The 23,248-nt window shown below is 36.8% G+C and overlaps 1 protein-coding gene across 1 annotated transcript; it reads right to left on the reverse strand.

Moving 5' to 3' along the window:
• Positions 1-66: 66 nt before the first annotated feature.
• lrrcc1 (leucine rich repeat and coiled-coil centrosomal protein 1) lies at positions 67-19,219 on the reverse strand. Its single transcript, XM_032566353.1, is given in 21 exon segments — positions 67-253; positions 815-950; positions 1,308-1,445; positions 1,697-1,806; positions 1,808-1,906; positions 2,077-2,240; positions 3,246-3,291; positions 3,293-3,421; positions 3,661-3,846; positions 5,725-5,926; positions 6,507-6,646; positions 7,407-7,611; positions 9,219-9,367; positions 11,851-12,025; positions 12,584-12,780; positions 14,080-14,301; positions 14,493-14,653; positions 17,232-17,399; positions 17,490-17,555; positions 17,655-17,860; positions 18,803-19,219. Coding segments are annotated over 21 exon segments (3,054 nt in total). The 5' UTR covers positions 18,847-19,219; the 3' UTR covers positions 67-142.
• Positions 19,220-23,248: the final 4,029 nt, after the last annotated feature.

The following is a 23,248-nucleotide window of genomic DNA, read 5'->3' on the forward strand; positions in this document are numbered from 1 at the left end:
TAAAATTTATTTGATAAGACATAGAAAAAACAATTTTAAAAATATATGGATATTTACAATTTTAAAAAAAATACAGTTGCATCTGTAAAAATAAATTCAGCATAAAAACTGTCCGGTGGTCATGTTGTTGACATTTTATGTGTTAAAAGTCTTTTAGCACATTTGTAAGGCGCTTCATTTTTTCCTCCATGACTTTCTTGCTGGCCTCCGTCTCCTCCAGGAGTTGACGCATTTCTTCCTCTACTTCATATACCTAAATGGAAAAAAAAAATCACAGATAGACAATTACAAAATAAAACTATATTACAGTTCTTTGTACTATAGCTTCCCTGATTTACTTTTTATTTTCAGCATGGCTGAAGACAATAAGATGATGGAATGACAATCTGTGTTACAGCATCTGATGAAACTTAACAGCAAAACAAATGCTGACATGTGCATAAAATTATTGTACCTACAGCATCCTAATAAATTATTATCACCTTTGAAAAATTTTAAGTATGTGTAGTTTTAATATTTTACTTTCACAGCATAATCAGAAACATTTAGAATTTGAGTGTTTTATACAGAAGAAAAAAATCTTAAATGTTAAAAAAAGATCAACTGCTGACAAACATAACATATCTTTTAAAATATATCATTGGTTTTTTAGAATATAAATATGACACTGATATGATCCAGAGAAATTGTTACATTTAAAGAATTGTATCAGCTTGTGTGTCTGTCTTTCACACACAAAAATAGCATGCTGTAGCTCTTGTTCTTTCCACCTTGAAGACAAACAATTTATGAAGAAATAAAATCCATATTTTACCTTTAGACTAGCTTGTTCTATGTGTTTTTGCTTTTCATTAGACAGCTGCAGCAGCTCGGCTTGATGTGCGGCCTGGACAGACTCCAGCTGCCGACGAAAAGCATCATCCACACAGCGCAACTTGTCCACTGCAGCTCTGCATAAGAGGCAATACCAAATGAAGCAAGTTATTTATGTGGAAGACTTAATGTTTAATATGAAACAAGTGTTCAACTTTCTAGTGCAGTTGTCTCTTGCTTAAGGCTATTCTGCGTCAAATACAATGTTATGTTTCGTGTAATAATATTCACTATCTTCTTTCCAGCAGAAACTGATTCTGCTGGAAAAAATAAAGTTATTCGTAATAGAATAAAAGTGATTGAGAAAATAGTTTTTTATTACATTTTGTGTTAACAGCAAGTTATTGCAAAGATGTGTAACGTCTGGCAACAAATGCAGAAACATCATGTTAAAAGTGCTTCAGAACAACAGAACAGAAATCTGCTGAAGTTACTTGTGTGCCTCTGATGCTTTCTCTCTTTCTTCCAGTAGCAGGCGCTCCTTGGAATCAAAATTTTCCTTCATACGCTTCACTTGGCTTTCAAGTCGAGTTAGCAGCTCTGCCTTCTCCTGCCACTTCTTGTTTGAATCACTAATGAAGGATGAGATGCATAGAAAACAGGTCTGGTTTCAGACACAAATTACAAAACAGATATCCCTGTATCTAACACAAGAAGCAAAAATAATTTGAAACATTTATCATGAAATCTGTATTTCAGCAGAAGAGAGGAGAGAAACTACTTGCATACAATGTTGTTTTCATCTAAATCTGATCAAATTCTTTGTATTTCACCTCATTTTTAAGCATGTTATCAGACACACATTCTCCTTATTTAGATTTGCCTGTAAATTCTTTTGACATCCTCCAGCTCTGCTTCCTTATCTTCCAGCTGCTGCTTCAGCTCCTCTTTACGCAGGCTAAGATGTACCAGCTGCTCTTTCAGCTCAGGCCTGCTGGCTTGTTTCACCCTCCAGCTGCTGCTGAAACTTTATTTGGGTCTGCACAGCCTCCTCCTTCAACCTGCGGATCAGATCGTCACGCTCCTGCAATGACTGAACAGCAGGAAGGCAATGGATGACAACAGAGCCAGAGTCTCTTGCTTAAGGCTATTCTGCGTCAAATACGATGTTATTTTTCTCACGCTTCTCAAAGAGATGAGATAAATAACTGGAATGTGAAAAATCTGCTGGAAGAGTAGAGATTTTAGTAAATATCAAAGCACCTCTTTTAGTTTGCGAATGGTCTCAGTCTGGTCATCCACGATTTTGGCTTTGATTCTAAGGGCATCGTGGTCTCTGTCGTTCTGTTTTCTCTGAGTCTCCATCTCAGCAGTCAGCACCTCTATCCTGGCCTCCAAACGTCCACGATCCTGAGCCAACGACGCACCTGGGAGAGAGAAATAGGGACAAGCAGAAATTGAATTATATCTCTCATATTACTTTGCTTATATTGTTTTGCTTGGTGGACACTGATTTGTGATAGACTAACATAGAGTAGAACATACTTGTGAGGTGGCAGGCCAAAAAGTTTTAGTATCATTTGACCAGGCACATAGATCCAATTTATAGCACGATCAACTAACTATATGACTTGAAAGAAAATAGACTTCCTAATTCCATGCCTTGTAATTGGGCCTCTGTCTCTTTAGAAAGCTACTGCTCTTTCCAACCGTCAGCACATCTTAAACAGTGCTCCTCTACTATATTATACAACCGTTTGACTGAGAAATACTTCGTATGATAAGCTCAGCAGATGCACAGTTCCACCAGGTGTTTGGAAGTTGGGGCTGCTACTAGTCTGAAGGAGCTGAGCGGGGAAGGCATGGCGAGGGGTGTTCTGTGAAGCGGAAGCTCGTCTGGTGACAGCAGCTGGTCTGGTGACAGGGAGAAGCTTTGAGGGAGAAATTGCTGAGACATCCCATAATGGCTGCTATGTGAGATTCAAGGATTCCTCAAGCATGTAGGAAAGAATCAAAGCAACATTCCAGGTATGTTTTTGATGAGGGAATGCCGGTATAACATAATGCAAAGCTCAAAAAAGTCTATTTTACATTATGTCCCTCAAACCCCCTTTAAATTGCTTATATAAAGGCCATATTTGTGGTATGCAGGCTAGTAGCTATATTGCCTTCTTAAATGCAAAATACAAAAAGAACATGGTATGACTGTGGTACTGTATGTAAAAAATGCCTTAAAAGAAATTGTCTTTCTTTGCCTTGTAGTTGCCAATACCCAAAATAACCACTAGATGGCAAAGTTACTGTCAAACCTTCATATTAGCTCTACAAGCTTTTTTGTTGTGGATTTACAGGTATATAAAGCCTAAAAGTGTATTTCATTGTCTTCACTGTCAAGTGAAATGCATTCCAGGTTTTCCCTGGATCTCCCTCACCCTGCTGAGCCAGCTCCTGGCCCCAAATCCTCCTCTCAGCCCGCAAGGCCGTCAATGACCGACTCCTGAGCTGTGAGCTGAGACACAAGCCGTGCCTTTTCTTTCTTCAGCATCTCGAGCTGCAGCCCTAAACGCTGGCTTTGCTCTCCCTCTGCTTCCAGGTAATGCACACGGTTCTGGCAGAGGAACAGACAGACTGGATTAATGATCACTATCAATCTTTTTAAGACTTGCAGATGGTAAAGCAGCAGGATCATTCAGGATTTATTATATCTGAAAGTACTACATTTCCTAGATGAGACAGGTTTTGAAAAGGGGCCAGATAATGCTATCCTGCTTGTCCAACACGTAATATTTAAATCCTAATCAGGTAATGATGTTATCTGAAAATAAAAATCAAATATTTGCTTCACACCTTGAGCTCAGCAACAGCATCTTTCTTGGCTTTGATGAGCTCAGAGATTCGGGTCTTCTGTTCTTTCACCATTGCGGTGAGTTCCTGCACCAGAGCGCCTGATTTCTTCTCCTTTTGCTGGGTCTGAGCAAGGCTCGTCTTGAGCTCCATCAGCTCTGCAGTCATATGATCACAAGCCTCCTTCACCTGCAGAAGAAAAAGTTGAGCGTTTAAATATCAGAGAAGTTTTTATTTAATCTTTGCCAGACTTGACATTTCATCATAAGTCTCAACTTGTGCCCGGAAAAAGCAGTTTCTACATTCATTGATTTGACACAAAGCAATGTTTCAGAAATGCATCCAGCAATCTGTTTCTCATTCAGACGTTTCTTGAAGGTGAATAGCTTGAGTGACGTCAAGGACAAAATTGTGCAAGTGGTGGCAATCAGGAAAAAAAGATTGCATTTTGTTCAGAGCCTGAATAAAAGTATGAACTGATTCAAATATGGTCCTTCTGTAAAGCTTCCCTCCAGTGGCAATCAAAGACTACTTGTCCTGAAACAAATGAACCCAACTGAGTCTGAGCTTTTATCTCCAATCTTTAAAAACTGAGGTCAGTACAGTTCACTCACTTTAAAAAAGCCAAGTAATAATTTACAGTTTAAGACAGAAAATGTCTAAAATTCAGGACAGTATAAAGGCTCTAGCAATATTCCAGCTTTTTTCATTATTCCATGCAAGTTCCCTTTTTTATACATGAGATTATTTCAAATATGCTGCTACAATAATTACTTTCAAATAAAACACATTTTGGGGATAAGCCACTGCTTCAGGTGGAGTGATCACTGGTGTCTTTTTCACCAGTTATAGTAAGGCTGTTCATCAGGACTGCAGGTTTAAATTACTGAAGACTCTTCATCCACCTCTTGTGAACAACTAATTACTTAATAAAAAGAAACATGACAAAAGGTTATTCTCTTTTTGTTACAAATTTTTTAAACCATACTAGTGCAGACCCAAATCGTTTAATATAGAAGTGATAGTAAATCAGACTAAACTTTTCCGTTTTATATCCAAGGCTTAATCTCATGTCTGATGTTTTTTATTTACTGATTCAGTGTTTAGTTAAAACCTCAGCCCCACATGTACCTCCAATTAAGTCAAATGTTTGGAACTAACCAATCAGAATCTTACAAAGCCAAGATAGCATCATCTGGGCTTTTCCCAAATTCTTAAACACTTTATACAGGTAATTTTTTTTTTAATTTATAGGAAGTAAAAGAAAAACGCCTGTCATTATTGCAGAATTCAAAAAATAGAAATAATTTTGGCAACCGCCTCAAACCTAGAACAGGAGCAGTGTAGTCTAATTTATCATCTAAAATTGAGAAAAAACGTTTGTACTTTAGGAATGATGTCCATAAACATCCGCTTAAACTGTATAAACCAATTTAGAACATAGTTTATTATGAATGAAGAACTCACAATTAGAAGTGCACCATTTACTTGACACTGATTTCCTTAATTTAGGAAGAGCTGTAGATTTGGGTGATCTTATCCCATAACCTACCTCAGCAAATTTCTAAAACTCGACCAGAGTCCTCTCCTGTGAGAGAGGTCTGACTGACAGACCGGTCCACCAGGTCATGACTGCACTTTTGCAGTTAACAATTGTTATCCCACCTGTTGACAACTCAGCAACTTTCTTGCTATATTTAGCAACATTTCAGACCAGAAAAATTGGTATCGGCCAAAATCGGAATCGGCAGGTCAGGCTTTTTAGGATTTGTGATCAGCAATCGGTCAGAGAACTGCAATCAGTGCGCCCATACTCTTTTAGAAGAAAGAAAAACTTATGTCCATCATACTTACAATGGGACTAAGGATTCCTTAAGTAAAATTAAACCAGTAAGTCCACTCCATTTTCAGGAAAAATTTAAAAAAATCATATTAATGATAACAGGTATCCCTTTTCAATTACATGAAGCAAATAGGTTGCAGGCTAATGACTATAACTGCTGAAAATCACCAGGTTAATTTGATCAAAAATGTTGTATGCATTATGGCATCTTAGTAAGACCAGACCTCGGAGAAGCGATTTGCCTCGATGGTTAGCGCCATACGGAACTCGTCCTCCAGAGCAGCGTACAGCTTCCTGCCCTCTGCCAGCTTCTCCTGCAGCTCCGCCTCCCTCTGCTGATGTCTCTGTTCCACTGCTGCTACTTCCTTTGACACCGCCTGCTGGAAATCTGCCCCGCCGGGCTGCAGCCGCAGCTCCAGCTGTTTTCTGATGGAAGATGAGAATCGGAAGGCAATATTGACATGTATGCATCACAACAAAATCCTTAACATAAGAATATTATCATGTGTTTTACGTTTAGCTAAAAGAACCTAAAAACACATCCAAAAACCATCAAATTTATTGATTTATCAGATATATTTTCAACTTCATCATAACCCTTCATCGGCTTTGTTCCTATATTAAAAAAAGAGTAATGTGTTAAAGATTATTTTTTCAACGTTGTATCACAGGTGTATCACAATGATCCATTTTAGGACCACTACCCTTCTCCATATATATTAGTCAATTACCAGAAAGTTGCAATTAATGTTGCAGATAATGCTGGTGTTATTATGCAGAAGCAAAAACTCAACATGAGGCTGCAAATCATTTTCTGACTGTTTCCTGATCAGAAATGGACAAACGGAAAAGGTTTACAATAGCTTTTTTTTCTAGAGATATTTTTGCACAAATATGAATTGTGGTTATGTTTGCAGGATATAAATAGGAATTTTTTGGTGTGTGTGTTTTTAAATAAGCAATTTTAAAAGTGAGAAACTAGATATAATGTTTCCATCAGGTGTACCTGTGCTCCTGCTCCCTGGATGCTAGCAGTTCATGCAGCTGCTGTAGTTTGTCTTTGTGTTGTTGGACAGAAACTCTCTGGATGTCCAGCTCCCTCTTCAGAGCTGCTGCCTTGTTCTCCAGCTCCTGGTGACGTTTCATCTGAGGAGTTTTGTAGCATCCGGTGAATTATTTTAATTTCTACATTTTCATTCACTTTGTGCTCTAATTTGATGAAATGCCTTACGTGTATAATAAGAATAAACAGTTTAGCGTACAGTATTCAGATGTACTGAAGTATTTTACATTCTCTTTCAGTACAAACACAAACTTCAGCCTATCAAGATTTTATGTGACAGGCCAATACAAAGCGGAAAATAGTTGTTAAGTTAGTATAATAAGAATACATGCTATTGAACATTTTACAAATAAGAAAAAATAAACATTGTTTATGCATTTGTATTTAAATACCCCCCAAATAAAACCCAGAGCAACAAACTACCTTCAGAAATCAGGTTTATAAATAAAACACTGTAAATCAGTATTAATCCAGCTGTTCTGTTCATTAGAGAATATAAGTGAAGAAGCAGCATCATGCACACCAAGATGCAACAGAGCAACAAAACGCTTGAGGATGGACTCATTCAGATCACACAATTTTTTTGCCTTCGGACTGTATCTAACGCTTTGGGTGGGAAATAAAAAGTCAAACATGTATGCAGCATTTTCTGTCATTACAGTTCAAGATGGATTTACAAAGCATTGATACACATGGCCTGATATCAATGCAAGCTACAATTTTCTGGTTTTTATTTTTTAAGACTTTTTATCATTTTTCTTCCACTTCACACTTATAGTCACACAAAAAACATCAAAATAATGCTATAGTCACTCAACAAGCCCTCCTATAGAGAATGTGTACCTCCTCAGCCTGCTGGCGAGCCCTGAGAGCGTCTCCATGGGAGACGCTTTCCTCCAGTCTTCGCAGCGCAGCCCTGTGTTGTTCCTCACTGCTCCGGGTCTGCTCCAGCTGCCGGCTAAGAGACTGACACCTTGTCTCCAGCTCCTCAACACGAGCCTGCAGCTCAGAGCGTCCCGATCTCTCTTTCAGCAGCAGCTCCTTCAGTCTGGTTGGTGCAGAACACCAAGAGTTACAAGCTGAGTTTATAATTTATCTGGGTTGAAATTAGGTTAGAAAAACAAACAATTTGACTCAAAATTTGGAAATGAACAAATATATATGATGGAGGTGAAATGTAAGCTATAAATAACTGAGGGAAGGAAATGCGTAATGTAAATAAAATGCCTCCAAAATCTCGTACTCAGCAAACGGATCTCAGAACTGATGAGTCACCACTTGGTAATCTGTCTGTTGAAGAGTGTCAATAGTGACAGGAACAGCTGTGTTTGTTGTTACATAGTGACAGCTGAGACTGATTTGTGTAATACTGCTGACATATACATGCCACAAACCCATAATTACACCATCATGCAAATTTATGTAAATGGGAAAACGATGCAAACAAGGAAAATGCTCCAGACAGCGATGCCTGTTTGTGCAGAGGAGACACAACACACACAGCACCTGAAACAACACCTGAAATTAGAACTGGAGAATATACCATGCTGTTAAATAGTTTCTGCTCCCTTAAAGATTCTTTCTATTTTTCCCTCATTTTAATTTTATACATTGAATAAACTGTTTTTAATTGATTATTTCATTCATTAAGGGAAAAATGCCATCCGGTCCAACCTGCCGCCACTTGTAAGATCATAAATTAACCTTCATTCAACAACTGTTTTTTGGAAAGCTAAACTCAATTTCACAGATTGATTAGTACCACACATGCACATATAGTAAATGATTTAGATAGAACATCTCTGATGACTGAAACATACCAATGCAAACACATCAGCAAAACACAATCTGAAAGTCAATGACTTCAATCAGTCAGGAAAGGGTAATGAAGCCATTTCTACTACTTTGAGACACCAGCGAACCAAACAGAGCTATAACCTATAACTGGAGAAAACAATCTAGCAGTGATGAAGCTTCCCAGGAGAAGCCGGTCAGCCAAGAGAAGCAGGGGCACATCAGTGATTCAATCATGATGTCCCAAAACACTGCAAGCGTCATGCAGTTCAGGAGATCAAAATTTAATAAGAAAAAGGATGAGCAAAACTACTGGTGACAACAAAATATGAAAAGGCCCATCTTACATTTGTCAGAAAAATATTGATGATTCCAAAGAGTTTTAGCAAAATAACGAGACAAAATTGAAACCTTTTGGAAGAGGAGGTTCATAACAAATGCCTGCCATTCCTTCTGCTAAGAATGGAAGGAGGACTTATTAGGATTAGAATAATAACTAATAGGGAAGTTATTATTCCCCATTTATTGGGAATAATAACTTGTCTCAATAAGGCTATTTTTTCTCCTCATGGATAAAGACATCATTTGAAAATTTACATTTTTCTAATCACTCGGGCTAGTCTTTATCCAATTAGTTTGAATATCTGAAGCGCTGAAGTGAACCCCTTTATATTAAAAAAATCTATAAGGGAAAAACACTTTATCACAGCAGTAAAAATAACATGGATGGATGGACAATAAATCATCTTTATAGGATCACAATGCAAGTTCTGCTTAGTTTTCCTCATTTCATTTTAAATTTTGTTTTTGTGCTGCTGTTTGTGTGCAGAGCCTTCATGTCCACCTGCGCCTCCCTCCTACCTGTCTGTGGTGTGCAGGGCCATACTCTGAAGGTCTTTTTCCTCGCTGACTTTTGTCTGCAGGCATTTCAGCTCCTCTGTCAGCTTCCTCACAGCTTGTTCTGCCTTCCAACGCCTCTCCATTTCCTGATCGCGCTCCTCCATGATTATCTGAGCAGCACAATTAAAGAAAAAAAGAGTCTGGGTGATCTGAATAAGTGTGCACTTATATCTCATTGTTTAGTGCCTTACCATGTCTCTCTAACTCCCACATTCACACAACCACTGCCACTTTTGTATCCAACATATATATTTTTCATTTATTTATTTATTTTTAACTATCTCATGTCGTCTTGCCTAAAGACATTTGGACACATAGACACTCCCCTCCCCACTGAGTAAAGAGGAGCACCACCAATTTTAGCCCTTCAGTCTGTCACTGGGATAGGAGGGGGTTTCTATATATGCTGCTTCAGATTTCTACTGTTGTTGGTTGAGAAATGAAGACACTGAAACAAAAGGGACAAAATTTTGGTTTGTGAAATGCTCCTTTAAGTGACACAAAAATAAGTATATATCAATAAATTAGAGCATTATAAAAACCTTATTTATTTCAACATTTATTTCCGTCATTAAAAAAAAAAGTGTCCATCTGTTTCAGTCACTTTGCTGTTGTGCCCTTGGGCAAGATACTTTCCCCACTCCGCCTGCTGCTGGTGGTCAGAGGGCCGGTGGCGCCGGTTGGATGGCATCCTCACTTCTGTCAGTCTGCCCCAGGGCAGCTGTGGTTACTGTATAGCTCACCACCATCAGTGCTGGGGGTGTGTATACATGTGTGAATGACTGGATGTAGTGTAAAGCACTTTAAAGTCCCTGGTCTTGATAAAGTGCTATACAAATGCAGACCATTTACACACAAAATTATTTACACCATAAGCAGAATCCGCTCAATTTCCTTCATGAACATATGAGTCTTAGTGGCATCTCATTCTCAGGCAATTGACTTGAATGTAATGGTGGCCCACCTTTTAACACCCTTAGCTCTTCTGGGAAGTTGTTATTACTCTTTCTATTTATGAGGTCAGGCACTGATGCTGGATGAGAAGACTTGACTTGTCAGTGTCTGATTTATAAACTAAAAACAGTATTTTAAAGTCTAATCTGTGAGCTACAGGGGTCCAGTGAAAGGACTTTAGAAGTGGTGTGATGTGCTCTGTCTTCCTGGTTTTAGTGAGAATGCAAGAACTAAACTTTACACTTCACATAATGCAGGTTAAGTGTAAATGTCCCCAGAACTACCACTGCTCTGGAGTCAGGTGGTAGGGCAATTTTACTCTACTGCATTCAATTATTTGCACTGCACTCTATGATTATGATATAAAGCTTGGCAGAAGTTTCTCAACCATGAAACCCATTCCTATGAATCTCTCTGCTCTGTTCTTGAGCTAATCTACAGGTCACATAAAGTTTGGAGGTCTGTAGCTATTGACTATGTACGCTATGATTCTGAATGGCCTAAATCTTCATAGCTGGAAGTCCTTTCAGAAACACTTCCACTCTGTTGTAGAATCATCAAAAGTTCACTGTGGAATATTTAGTGGCTAGAAACTTTCTCAGGTGCACTTTTCGCACAAGTGGCATTCTATCACCAGCAGACATTCACTGACATCCTCCTCGAGGGTAAGTTGCTAAAGAAGCTCCCTCTTTACAGATTGTTGTATCCAAGGATGTGACTGGAAAATTGAGAGGAAGGAAAAATGTAGTAGAAAAGGATGCACTCGCAAGAAGTATTCCCACAGCCTAGAGACGAATGTGAAGCAAAGTCCATTCAAGTGTTTGAGGGAGATTCAAAAGGTGTGGAATGCAACTAGAGAATCTACTCAAATATAAAATAAACAATGGAGTTTGAGAAAAGTCAAGAGTAAAGGTTTATACAGAGTCAAAGACATTCTTATAGCTATGGGAGAGATTAACATATTGGATAAAACTATTAAGATAAAATTGCAAAATAAAAATGTTAAATTCATAAAACGAAGTAGAGCAAACAGACATATAGTGATCATCATAATTTTCAGAGAAAATGAATTTAAAGGTTTTAATTATTTGCAAATATAAAATACATCGCTCTGAGTAATGAATTAATCAAAACTTTTATTTTTCAATTAAATTATTGAGAGAAATTACATTTTCAATGACATTCTAATTTACAGAAAAGTAGTTTGGTAGCTGCAGTTTCCCTCAATTTAAAAGTTAGAAGTTCATAAACTATTTTTGCAGTGGTTCAGAGCAACCATCTGATAAGTCACAGCTAGAGCTCTGATGAAATCTGATCAGGATGTTTGCAATATTGTGCTCAGGACAGATAACCTAAAGATACAGCTCTTTGGCAACAGAAACCACAAATATGTTTGGATCATTGTTTTTTTTTTTTAAAAGTGTAATAACCAAGCAGATATTGGACTTTGCTGCTACAAATATAGCTGGGTTTTTATTAGGTTTCTGAGCAAAAGTAAGAACAAAATAGGACAATTTGTTTTTGTTTTCTTCAGGAGACATATTCTTTAGTCTTTATTTTCTTATTGTGTTTTTACAATATATTCACTTACTAAAAAATGATAGCATTCATCCAAACAGATGAACCATGCAGAACATACCCTATAGGTTTCTTCTTCTTGAGAGGACTTGACTGTTACACCGCCAGAGGTCTTAACTGCTCTCAGAGGTCGCTTCCAGGTTTGAGAAATGGACTGTGCAGCTCTGGCTCCAGCAGCCTTTCTTCTGGTCCCCACAGCAGACTTTGACATGTTCAGTTTACGATTCTCCTGATCGCTACAAATAAAAACAAAACAAAACACAGGAATTGAAGTGGCTCTAGAACTAAAGCAGAGCAGATCTCCAGAGAATGTCTGGAGTCAAAGCTTAAAATCCTAGCATGCATTACACAAATGTAAAATATGAGTAAAATTGGAGCTGTAGAGTGGACAGATTTGAGCCTGCAGAATATGGCGCACAAGTCGTCAGCAACTGATGGAGAGAGATGAGGGAGGACAACAGGAAAGCCTCGTTATTAATGATGGAAGTGATGTGATGAGTCATTAAAAAATAAACATCATTCTCCTGGTTTTAGTTGTAAAAGGATATCCTCTGTTATCAAGGTAACTGATTATTGAAGTCAAAACATAGTAAGATAATAACCTCATCTGCATTGTATATGACTATTAAAGATGCAAATGTTTAAAATAACTACTCCTACATTTCCATGGACTTTCCACAGGTGATTAAGATGTTTCATATGCACAAAATATTTATTTAAATATCAGAAAAATAAAATATCTCCACTACAAAAAAAAATCAAAGATCTATGAATCTGTTAAAGCACAGCCTCACCTGTCTGATCTGGTGCTCTTGGACTCCTGGGTGGTCGTGCTTGTCGTCGTCGTGTTATGGAATTTGGAAATTCTTGTGTGTTTTTTGTTTTCTTTCCCGTCACATTCGCTTTCTGATGTCTGGTCTGTGTCCCTCTTGGCTTTGCGTACCTTCGTCTGAGCATAAGTAAAGATACCTACTCTTTCACCTGCAGGGGCCTTTGCAAATATAGAGAAAATATACATGTTGGGTAGAGACACAGAGAGAGGATTCTGATTAAGTGACAGACATTAGGACAACAGATTTCAATGTATTTTATTTATATTTTATGACGGTAGACCAACACAAATTAGTGCATAACTGTTACACTAATTCGGATTTTTATTTTAAGTCTAAAAAGTTAGGCTTGCATTTGTATTCTGTCCTTGATTCTCCAAAATCCAGTGCAACCAACTGCCATCAAAAGACAATATGTCTGTGTTATATAATCTCAGCATAGATACAGCTGCGCTGTCAAGGACTCAGGGGTTTGATAGACGCCTCAAATCGATAAACAAAAACGTCATGAATACCAAGAAACAAAGTAGACTGGTAAGGGATGAAGCGTTAGAGATGTCTGAACATCCAAAAAATTAAAGAACATGGCATAACTGAAAAACTACAATCAACCTAAGCTGGCCTTAAGGGGGCATTTTTAACTAGAGAAGCAGTCAGCAGACACTGGGCAGATAAAAACAAAGCATTTTTTTTGCCCTAATTTTAAAAAAATAGTTTGTGGCCTGGACTAACATTGCACATGACCCTGAACACACCATCACCACAGTGTAACATAGTGGTGGCAGCATCATGCTTTGGCAATATTTTTGCTTTGCAAGGTCAAGGAAGTGTGTCAGAGCTGACGACAAGACGAATGGAGCTAAAAACAGGGCAAACCTGGAAAATATTTGTTGGAGGCTAAAAAGAGACTTCACCTTCCAACAAGATAACATTAAACAAAATGCCAGACTTACAGTATAATGGAATGGTGTAAATTATCGCAATCAAATCAGGGTTCCTACACTTCTTCCATATAAAAAATCCATACTTAAGCTGACTGAGCTTCAGCTAAAAGGAGGAAGGGCAAAGATTTAAGCCTCTAGATATGTGAAGCATATGTTGCTTGCAATAAAAGTTGACTGCAATGTATTGGCTCAAGGGGAGTAAATATATGGAATGCCACACTTTTTAATTTTTTTTTTCATAAAAAATGTGAAATCATTTAGAATGTCTCCTTACTACCCTTCACAATTATGCACTTCTTTGTGTTGGTTTCTAATGTAAAATTCCAACGTTGAATGGTATGCATACTTTCGCAAAATACTGTTTGATTTATAAGTTAATATGTGAAATCCTAAAATATTTCCACACAGCTGGATAACATATTGAGCTGGGATACAGCCTTGATAAATCATGCCAGTGTTTGAACCATCAGTAAAGTCTAATATGCAAAAATACTTCTTAATGAGTCTTAATGTTACCTGCTGGATGAGCTGCGACACCTGGTGCTCCAGCTTCCTGATGCGCTCTTCATTGATGGGGTCAGGTGAAACAGTAACAGTGGGACAAATTGGTTGGGAGTTCTGACGGACTGGTTGGGTGACTGGACCTGTGGCTGGGTCTGTTGTTTTTTCTGAGGCGATCTGCTGCCGAAACTGAGTTAGTGCCTTGTCGATGCGTGGCGTGGTGACAGCACCCCTAACCTGCAATTATATTTGTATTTAGGGTTTCAAGTTTGCTTTAGGCACAAATTTAATTTTTATGGCTTTTCACGACACAAGACAGAATGTGTATATTGCAGTCGGCTTTGCCTGGAACCCTAGAGTGTCATCTATCAGCACTGTCAGCAAAATGAAGTACAAATAAGTAACAGTGGAATAAAATGACAGATTACCGCTTCACCGTGGCTTGTATCGGAGGAAAGCAAAAAGTCCACATAGTCATCCAGCCCGGGGATGTCACTGCTTATACCTGGAGACGAAGGATGTCTGAGTCGGTCCAGGCCATCCAGGACAGAAATCTGTGGCAACGACTCCATAACAATTTCCCAGTATTCTGCAATAAAGCAGAAACACAGTTGCATTAGAAAAACCTGTATACCGTTATGATAAAATAAAAATAAAAAACATTAAACAACTGTTAATATCTTAAATATATTGAAGTCTGACCTCCAAACATATTTTATCTATTTCATATCCTGATTTGCACAACTTATGTGGCTTGTGTAACAGGAGAATGTCTTGAATGAGATTATATGTATACAAAGTCAGATAAGGACGCAAGTTAACAATATCTTTTCATGAAAATGAAAACAGCTCATTTTATTGATGCCAGCTGTAAATTAATCATGAGCAGAGAAAAACTTAACTGGAAGACTTTGAATATTAAAATGTCTGTCAACCTAAATAACAAAGACAGAGCTGAAAAGAAACAGAGACAACAGACTTTAGTTAATAATCAGTTTTATAATGACTTAAACTCAGATGAGCTTATTAAATGAAAAAAAGATTAATACTAATCTGTTTAAAGCTATCACACTATAATACTAATCAACTGATCAAATTTGTACCACAGGTATGGATAAAATCACGTTAATATTTGGTTATATAGAACTTTTAATTCACTCGGAAAACAACAAAAAAAAATACTTATGATTAATATAGGAAATTAAATTCACACAAAATGGGGTAATTTGGCAAGGTCATGCTCTTGTTTTTTAGATTTCATATTTTTTTAATAATGAGATTAAAAAAACACAGTTTTTAAATAGAAGAAAAGCAAAATAAAAATATGTCTTGGTAGCAGTGCAAGCCTTCAATAACATTTACCACAACAGCTGGGAGGGCAGAGAAGGGAAGAAAAGGAACAATCTAGTCCTTAGGCTGAACTTTTCTTGTTCTTTTCAGAAAACAGTACACAAACCTCCAGCATGTTTACAAAAACTACTTTCTCCGAGGCTTTCAACAAAACTAACAGCAGCACAAATATTACATAAACACCGACTTTGACTGTCTAGCTCACATCACTGGATAACATTTTTCCAGTACTTCGCATTAATAATTTGTACAGTCTATATGATCCTCCTCACAGTCAATATTCTTATGCACACTGTGAGCTGTTGCAACAACTATGATGTGAATCATATTTTTTTTATACTTCCAAACAGACTAAGAAAATTTTACCAGCTATGTATCTGTACTTCTGTTCCACACAATGTAAATAAAACCTAAAAGACTGCTGGCAATTATAGAACACCACTGTGGATAATAATGAAATGATGTATTTTTAAATTAAACTTCAGACCTTTCAAGGAGTAAGTAAACCTTAAATCACCTGTTCTTTGCGTCTTTTTCATTAAAATGTGTTTAATTCTGCAATATTTGGCCAAAAAATGTCTTAGTGAGGCCCTCCCTGGTTGAAGGCAACTACAGTTGAGATTTTCTATTGGTTACAACCATACAGAGTGGTTGACACTACCCCGTGTATGACACTACCCCGCGTTCAGGTAAGACTGCCTCACTTAGACATGAGCCCATATCATGGTGGGTTAGAAGCATTGATCAATAGCACTTCTCAGCTTTGTATATGTGTGATTCATTCGGAATGTGGACGTGGAGTGGAATGGGTCTCTTCTCTGCTCTGAAAGCACAATAATACAGATAGATGTTACTAAATTTGTCAAAAGTCCCAAGAGGAGTCTGAAATCACCACATATGGCGATATAAGTTGCTAAGTTCACAGCAGTGTTTCCCTTATCTTGACCACAGTCTCACTTAATCCCCTCTGCTAAACACTTGACCTCACCCTCTGTGTGTCTTTGCTCTGCCCACTTTGGTAAAAAATAAAAAATTGTCTGTAGGCGGGCAGAGTTTTCCATTCACATGAACGTTAGTTACGCTTACAACACCATTTTGGTTTTTGTGTTTGTTTGTTGTGCTCTGAAATTGCAGAAACTGAGTCTATAGAGAGGTTAAGAAAATAGAAATCCTAAGCGGTCAAAGAAAAACCAAAAGGTCATGAAAACACATCCTGCATGCCAATTATATCTTAAGCCTGTTGGATCGATTCTTGCAGCAGTAAATGTCTACACAGGACCCAAAATGTAGTGGCTAAGGTGCTAGAGCTCACCAAGTGTCAGAAACACGCAAATAATAATAATAATAATAATAATGATAATAATACAGACAAGAGAAATTTATAGCAACCAATACTGTTATTGCAAGATTTTTCTAACATTGCACAGGCACAGCCCTACAAAGGTCCAATTAAAACACTTTTCAATGTGGAAGATGTGACAAAGATCTGTTTAAAAAAATAAATCAAAACAACCACAAAAGTTGTACGAAGACATTCTTCATATTGGCTATATGTATTCATGAATAACTATTTTAAAACATTTTCTTGGATTAGATCACTGCATGAAATACAGACCCAGGCAGGATGAAAAGACGGCTCACTGAACAACTATTGATTTCTTTATCTGATTTTCTTTTTTATAAATATGGTAAATACTTGTTTACTTCTTTACCTATTCAGGTTTCAGTTTTTTGTTCAGACTATTCAAGCTTTTATATTTCCTATTCTGTATTTTCATCAAGCTAATGATGTACAAAGGTAGTATTTCTTTTCCAACCTGGTGCAATGCAGATGGGGTTGTCTCCACCATCCTGGTTTAAAGTGACGCTTCGTAAGCCTTGTAACCCCAGTAGGCACTGCAGAAGATGATCGATGCTGTCTATGAGGTTGGCATGAAGACTGAGGTGCTTCAGTTTGTACTCAGTGCCATGAAGATACAGTAAACCTGAAACAAATGAGTTGAGGAATAGTTAACATGAAATGTATCACTCAGTGCAGATAGATCAGAAATCTTCACAAGCAGTACTTAACCCACCTGTAACATTATTTATCTGATTGTAGGACAAATTTAATTTCTTCAAGTTCACAAGGCCATTCAATCCTGAAAAAGGTGGAATATTGAAAAATAATTACTTCAAGAACTTGTAAGGAGCTCAAACATTTTGTTTAGCAAGGGAAAATTTGAAAGAAAAACACTCACCTTCAACCTTTGTGATTAAGTTGGATGATAAATTCAGAGTCCTGAGGGAGGTGAGGGAACTCAAACCCTCAATCTTACATATGCGATTGGAAGAAAGGTCTAAGTGGTGCAAATGCCAAGCAGATGACAGGCCCTCGATACTCGGGATGTGATTGCAGTGCAGATTAAGAGACGTAACAGCAGGACTCAGGGGAACATCTTTTAAACTACACAGAAGGAAGCAATGTCAGAGTTATAGTACGATAAAACTTTAATCCAAGCATATTGTCAGCCTTGTGTTTTACACAAATACAAGATTTTTGTTTTAATTACATTCTTCAATGTATTTCCACTGGTTCTGGTTATAGACACTTTTATTAGTTACTTTCTTCAACGCATTCCCACCTGCTCTGGTTATTAAAAACCCCAATGGTTGTGATTAATATCATTTAAAACAAGATCTTCACCAATAAGGTATTTCCTGGCCAATCCCAATTTCCATTTTTGTTCAGGTTCAATATGTCTATTTCAATTTTGACTGATTCAGTTTTTATTTTCCAAGCACTAAAACACATAATAGGAGAAAGTGTTTGTTATAGAGACAGTAGTTTTAAATTCAACATGAAATATGAGAACATCCTTATCAAAGCATAAGTTCCACACTTCTGTTCTTAATGAATTCAAAAGTGTTTATTAAAGTACATGTTAATACTTGACACATTTAGAAACAGGAAAGGATGAGAATTCCCATTGATCAGGGGAAATTCACATACTTATTAATGATAAGCACAACAGGGCTACATGGATTCTGATTTAAAAATGTAAGAGACATATCAGGGCTAAACTAACGCCAGTTAGGCCGACATTGAAAATTTGTGAGTTATAAAATTTGTGATATATATATATATATTTTTTTTTTTCTTCATTTTTTAGCTTGGTACTATCTACCAAGTTATATTTCTTCAAATTTACTAACTTTTAGTAGACCTTATTATTGAACAAATTTAAAATTGGCATTTAGCTAATACCGTACTAAAAAATGTGCTACGATTCAAATTTAACTGTGCTTTTAACTACATGCTTTATTTAAAATGCAATACTGAAATACATCGCATTAATGCAAATAAATAAATAATGTAATAATGTTTTCAATAGTTATTCAACGTTACCTTGTCACCTGCTTGTCAATAAGGCTGAGCTCTTTATCTCCCATGGTAACAGTATTTTGCCAGTTCAATCTGTCGAACTGCTCATTATGAAGTTAGCTAAGAGGAATAACAGCCAACCACTGCCAAACTCCGCGAACGGTGCAGAAAACTGTATTGAAATCAGCGAAAACATCCCCAAAGTCTTCAGGCCAGAAATCAAGTCGCCTAGCCTAGCCGACATGTAGCTTCCACAAGTCGCCGAGGGCTAAAAGAAGTCAAATTATTACCAACTCATCCACAGAGAGCAATCAAAACTACTGGAACAATCCAATAGCTCACGTATACGTTCATTTAAATATACTGAAAGGACACGCTGCGAGTTTCTGACAATATTTAATGTCGCTGCACCGCTGAGCAAAATTAAACTCGCCGCGTCTTCCTGTTTACATGACGTTGCTAACGGCAACATCCGGGTAAGTTTTCTGCGCTCCACCCACAAACCATAGTTCTAAAACAGCATCAAGGCAGAGAGGTAGTACTTACAGTATGTTTATTTTAGTGGTAACAAAATCGTTAGCATCAGCAATTTACATGATGAACACAAAGCTAATTAACTGGAATTTAATTTAGTTTATTTATATAAACTATATAGGGTCAATTCACAGCAAATGTCACACTTTGCAAGACAGAGCCTTGGAGGATCAGTATTTTCATTTTGTTGAAAGTGAAAACAAACTCGACAAGCACAGTGGCTGATCACGCTACCTTGAGCTTCAGTTTCGAAAAAAAAAAAAAAAAATCCTAATTTCAGCCAACACATCCAGGTTTACAGCTGCTACAGACTACTTTTTACATCGGGGTGCCCAAGTCCAGTCCTTCAGATTTACCATCCTGCAACTTTCATGCATCCGTCCTCCAACACACCTGTATCACCTTTATAACTGATTGTCATCCGACCCACAGAGGTAAATACCTGCTTGTGAGGCAGTTTTGCCATTTGATTTGGTACGGCAAGTTTTTAGAAGACATTTCTTCAGACAGTGATACAGGAAAAAGTGGATTTTATGCAAGAAGTTGCAGCATCAAAGCGCTATAATGCATAACTCACCAGTAAAGACCTAAAAGATGAAATAATAATGACAAGGCTCTTCACCAGACTTAGACTCTTATGGGACTTTGTGAGTTCTGTTAAGGTGGAGCTTTAAGGAGAAGGAAAACAATTAAACTGCATAATCTGGAATGCTGTGCTTAGTGTATAAAACTGACGACAAGTCAAAAAAACTGAGACTCACTGAAGGGAAGGCTTGTGAAAAGAAGGGTGTATTGGTCATGGGTTGTTTTTTAAATGATAAAGGGAAATTAGATCAAATAAAGTTTTCATTTATTTGCACAATTTTTCTGCACAATAATAGTTGCCCAGTAATTGTGCACATATAAAGACATATAAAGTCCTAAGAAAGTCACAACCTCTCTCACTTCAGCTCTGATATTTGTTAATAGTTTGATCGACTGACACCACTACATTTTTTTTAAATAATAAAATTAATCACCAAAAATACAGCTAGCAGTTGTGCACATAGTGTACTCGCTGCAGCTAAATTCATCTTTACACTGATTAATCTAAGCAGTTGACAACAGTGGTGGCTGATGTCACAGCGTATTTCTATGGAATAAGAGTTCATAGATTCATTTGCAGAGAATATTGACCTGAAAATTTTGATCTAGGTGTGGATTGCAGTGGGAATGCAACAAATACACATAAAAAGCATAATCATTTAAAGATTTTAGAGAGTAACATTAATTAAACTCATCCATCATTGATTTGCATATGTCACTTCTTATTTCACAAATTGACTTGTTTTAATTTACAGCAGTTTTCCTCAGGAAACGTCTTTTAGATGAAAAAATTTTTTTATGAGAATGCCATTGATAATTGATGGTTGATCGTAATCATTATAAAGGTGCTTACTTGACTTCACAAGTTTTTCCATTGTGTTAATGCCCTTTGAAGTAAAGAAACTTTCTGGTATCAAAAGTAAATCAATTATAACAAGAAATATATCTGACGGCACTATTTTAAGTTATACATTGTATATTTTTTACATATTTTTGGAGTAGAAATAGAAAAGAGCAGAAAACACAGAGCTGAGGATAATCCTTTGCAACAATCATTGCAGGTTTATTATTTTTACAGAATCCCAAGTGATACATTTATTTATTTGAAATAAAACAAGAGTGAAAAAGACAAAAAAAAAAAAAGAGAAACTCACATATAATGTCATGTAATCTCTTTTCCTTGCTGTCAGGATGATGCATGACTAAATTGTTTTGCAGATGTAACAAATGTGTAACAAAAGCACTGAATTGAACATTGAACATGACAGAATAAAACAAATCTACTTTAACTAAATAAAACAAAAACAAGAGCATGAAAAAACTATACAATACAGGGGAAATTTGAAATGATTTGCAGAGCTTTGATAGATTAAACATAGATGCATTGTTTCTGCTTTATTTTCCTCTGACAAAATTCATAGCACTGAAGTTTGAGAGCTATTAGACAAAACTTGGAGTATGCTTTGCTTTCTTTGTATGACCGTCAGTTAATCACAGCTGAATCATAAAGATCCTGACCCCTATTATGCTCATAATTCCTCCAGCAGCTTCGCAGCCCGGTGAGAGATTTAGTGCATCGCACCTGAACATCTTCCATATTATAGGAGCTGCATGACTGATCACTGTACTCACTGGCTCTCGGCCAGCTGTGATAGAACCAATTAAACCTGCAAACCAGCCAGTGGCCCACCTTGACCTGTGAAAATGATGATATGGTGCTAATGAAGTGACTGAATTAGAAATGCCATCTGTTGCTGCCAGGCCACCACATTTCTCAACGGCTACGATTCATAAGGGCTCTGTGTTAAAAATAAAGTGATACTCTCAATTCCAATTAGGTAACAGGTCTAATGTGAATGAGTACTCTAAGTCATCCTTAGTAGAAAATTTGTTCCTTTAGCACAGCAATGTGCCTTTTTGAACATTGCTTTTCCTGTAGTTTGTTGGAAAATGGTTATAATAAATCCTGCAGTAAAATTGTGATTTAGGGACACCTCTGCAAATGCCTGATAAACAAGATCAAATTTATATCCATTTTATATGTATTAGGTATAAATCTATAAACCTTTAAACCTTTTGTTTGTGTATTTGTAACATAACTGATTTACAACGTTATGTAGGCAATATTTTAGTATGGTGTTAAATTTTTCTCATCAAATCTGAATTTGACATTCACATTCATTTGACTATGTATTAATTTACTTTTTTGCTCTTGGGAGAATTAGAGATTGATGAATAAAATAATGCCCATTTTATCATAAATGGCATTAATGTCTGCTTGTAAAATTATAACACTGTAAAATTATATCTAGCAAATAACTCGCCTTATTTTAAATGTGTATCATGGTCCTCTCAGGACTATGATTCTCATATTTAGCTTTTCCACCACCATCCTTTGAGTTTGTTGACTCAGCAATCCTCAGTTATTGTTACCTGATGCAACCAATAAATTCAATGTATTGGACAATTGTCAGTTATGTTTTCTTTTCAGTTTTTCATGACCTATTTCTGATCTGGACAGCAGTAGCATTTGCAGACTTAATCATGGTGGTTACAGTTTAGATTTTCTAACTCTATTGTCATTTACTGACCTAACATGAAGATATTAGGTGGATATATCTGATACAGCAGTGGATTGGTTTTCTTATTTTCTGTCTAGAAATACTTTTGCTGCTAAATCTAAAGGTAAACCATCTTCAGATTTATTTAAGCATAGCGTGTTTCAAGATTCTGTTCTTGGATCTGTGTTTTTGTTATGTATACCCCTTATATTGTCTTTTAAGGATGTTTAGTGTTAACTCCTATCATGGCTACACAGATAATATTCAGATATTTACCCTTAAATCTTCTGACATGTCAGTCTAAATTAATCCATGGAAATGGTTCAAATTTGAAGTATTTGATCATTTCTTTCAGTTGGATGATGATTAAAAAAAGAGGTTCCAATTTGTGTTCCAGGTCCTTTCTCAAAAAGTTGTTTGCTTTTGACCCAAAAAGAACAGTGGAAAAGTCTAGCAAGACATAGTATGTAATAGTATACCATATTCTGCATACTATTAAATGATGAGTATGCAAGACTAAAGACAAAGGTAAATAAGCGTACTGTCACCACTCAAAGACTATGAACAACCAACATTGTTTAATATAGTTGTAAGTACTGTTTCTCTATCTGTTCTGTTTGTAGATATTTGTAAATATTTCTGTACCATGATATTTATTTGCTGTTTATTTTAATTTCGGAATATACGAAAAGCCTAGACTGGTTGATTAAAGACCCAATCTGTGATCCTGACCACATCTATGGGAGCCATTGCCCAGACTATTGGAGATCAAGGTTTGTCTTCTATTTCA

The sequence above is a fragment of the Xiphophorus hellerii genome, chromosome 6 (genome assembly GCF_003331165.1).
Source record: "Xiphophorus hellerii strain 12219 chromosome 6, Xiphophorus_hellerii-4.1, whole genome shotgun sequence".
In the NCBI taxonomy this organism is placed as follows: domain Eukaryota; kingdom Metazoa; phylum Chordata; class Actinopteri; order Cyprinodontiformes; family Poeciliidae; genus Xiphophorus; species Xiphophorus hellerii.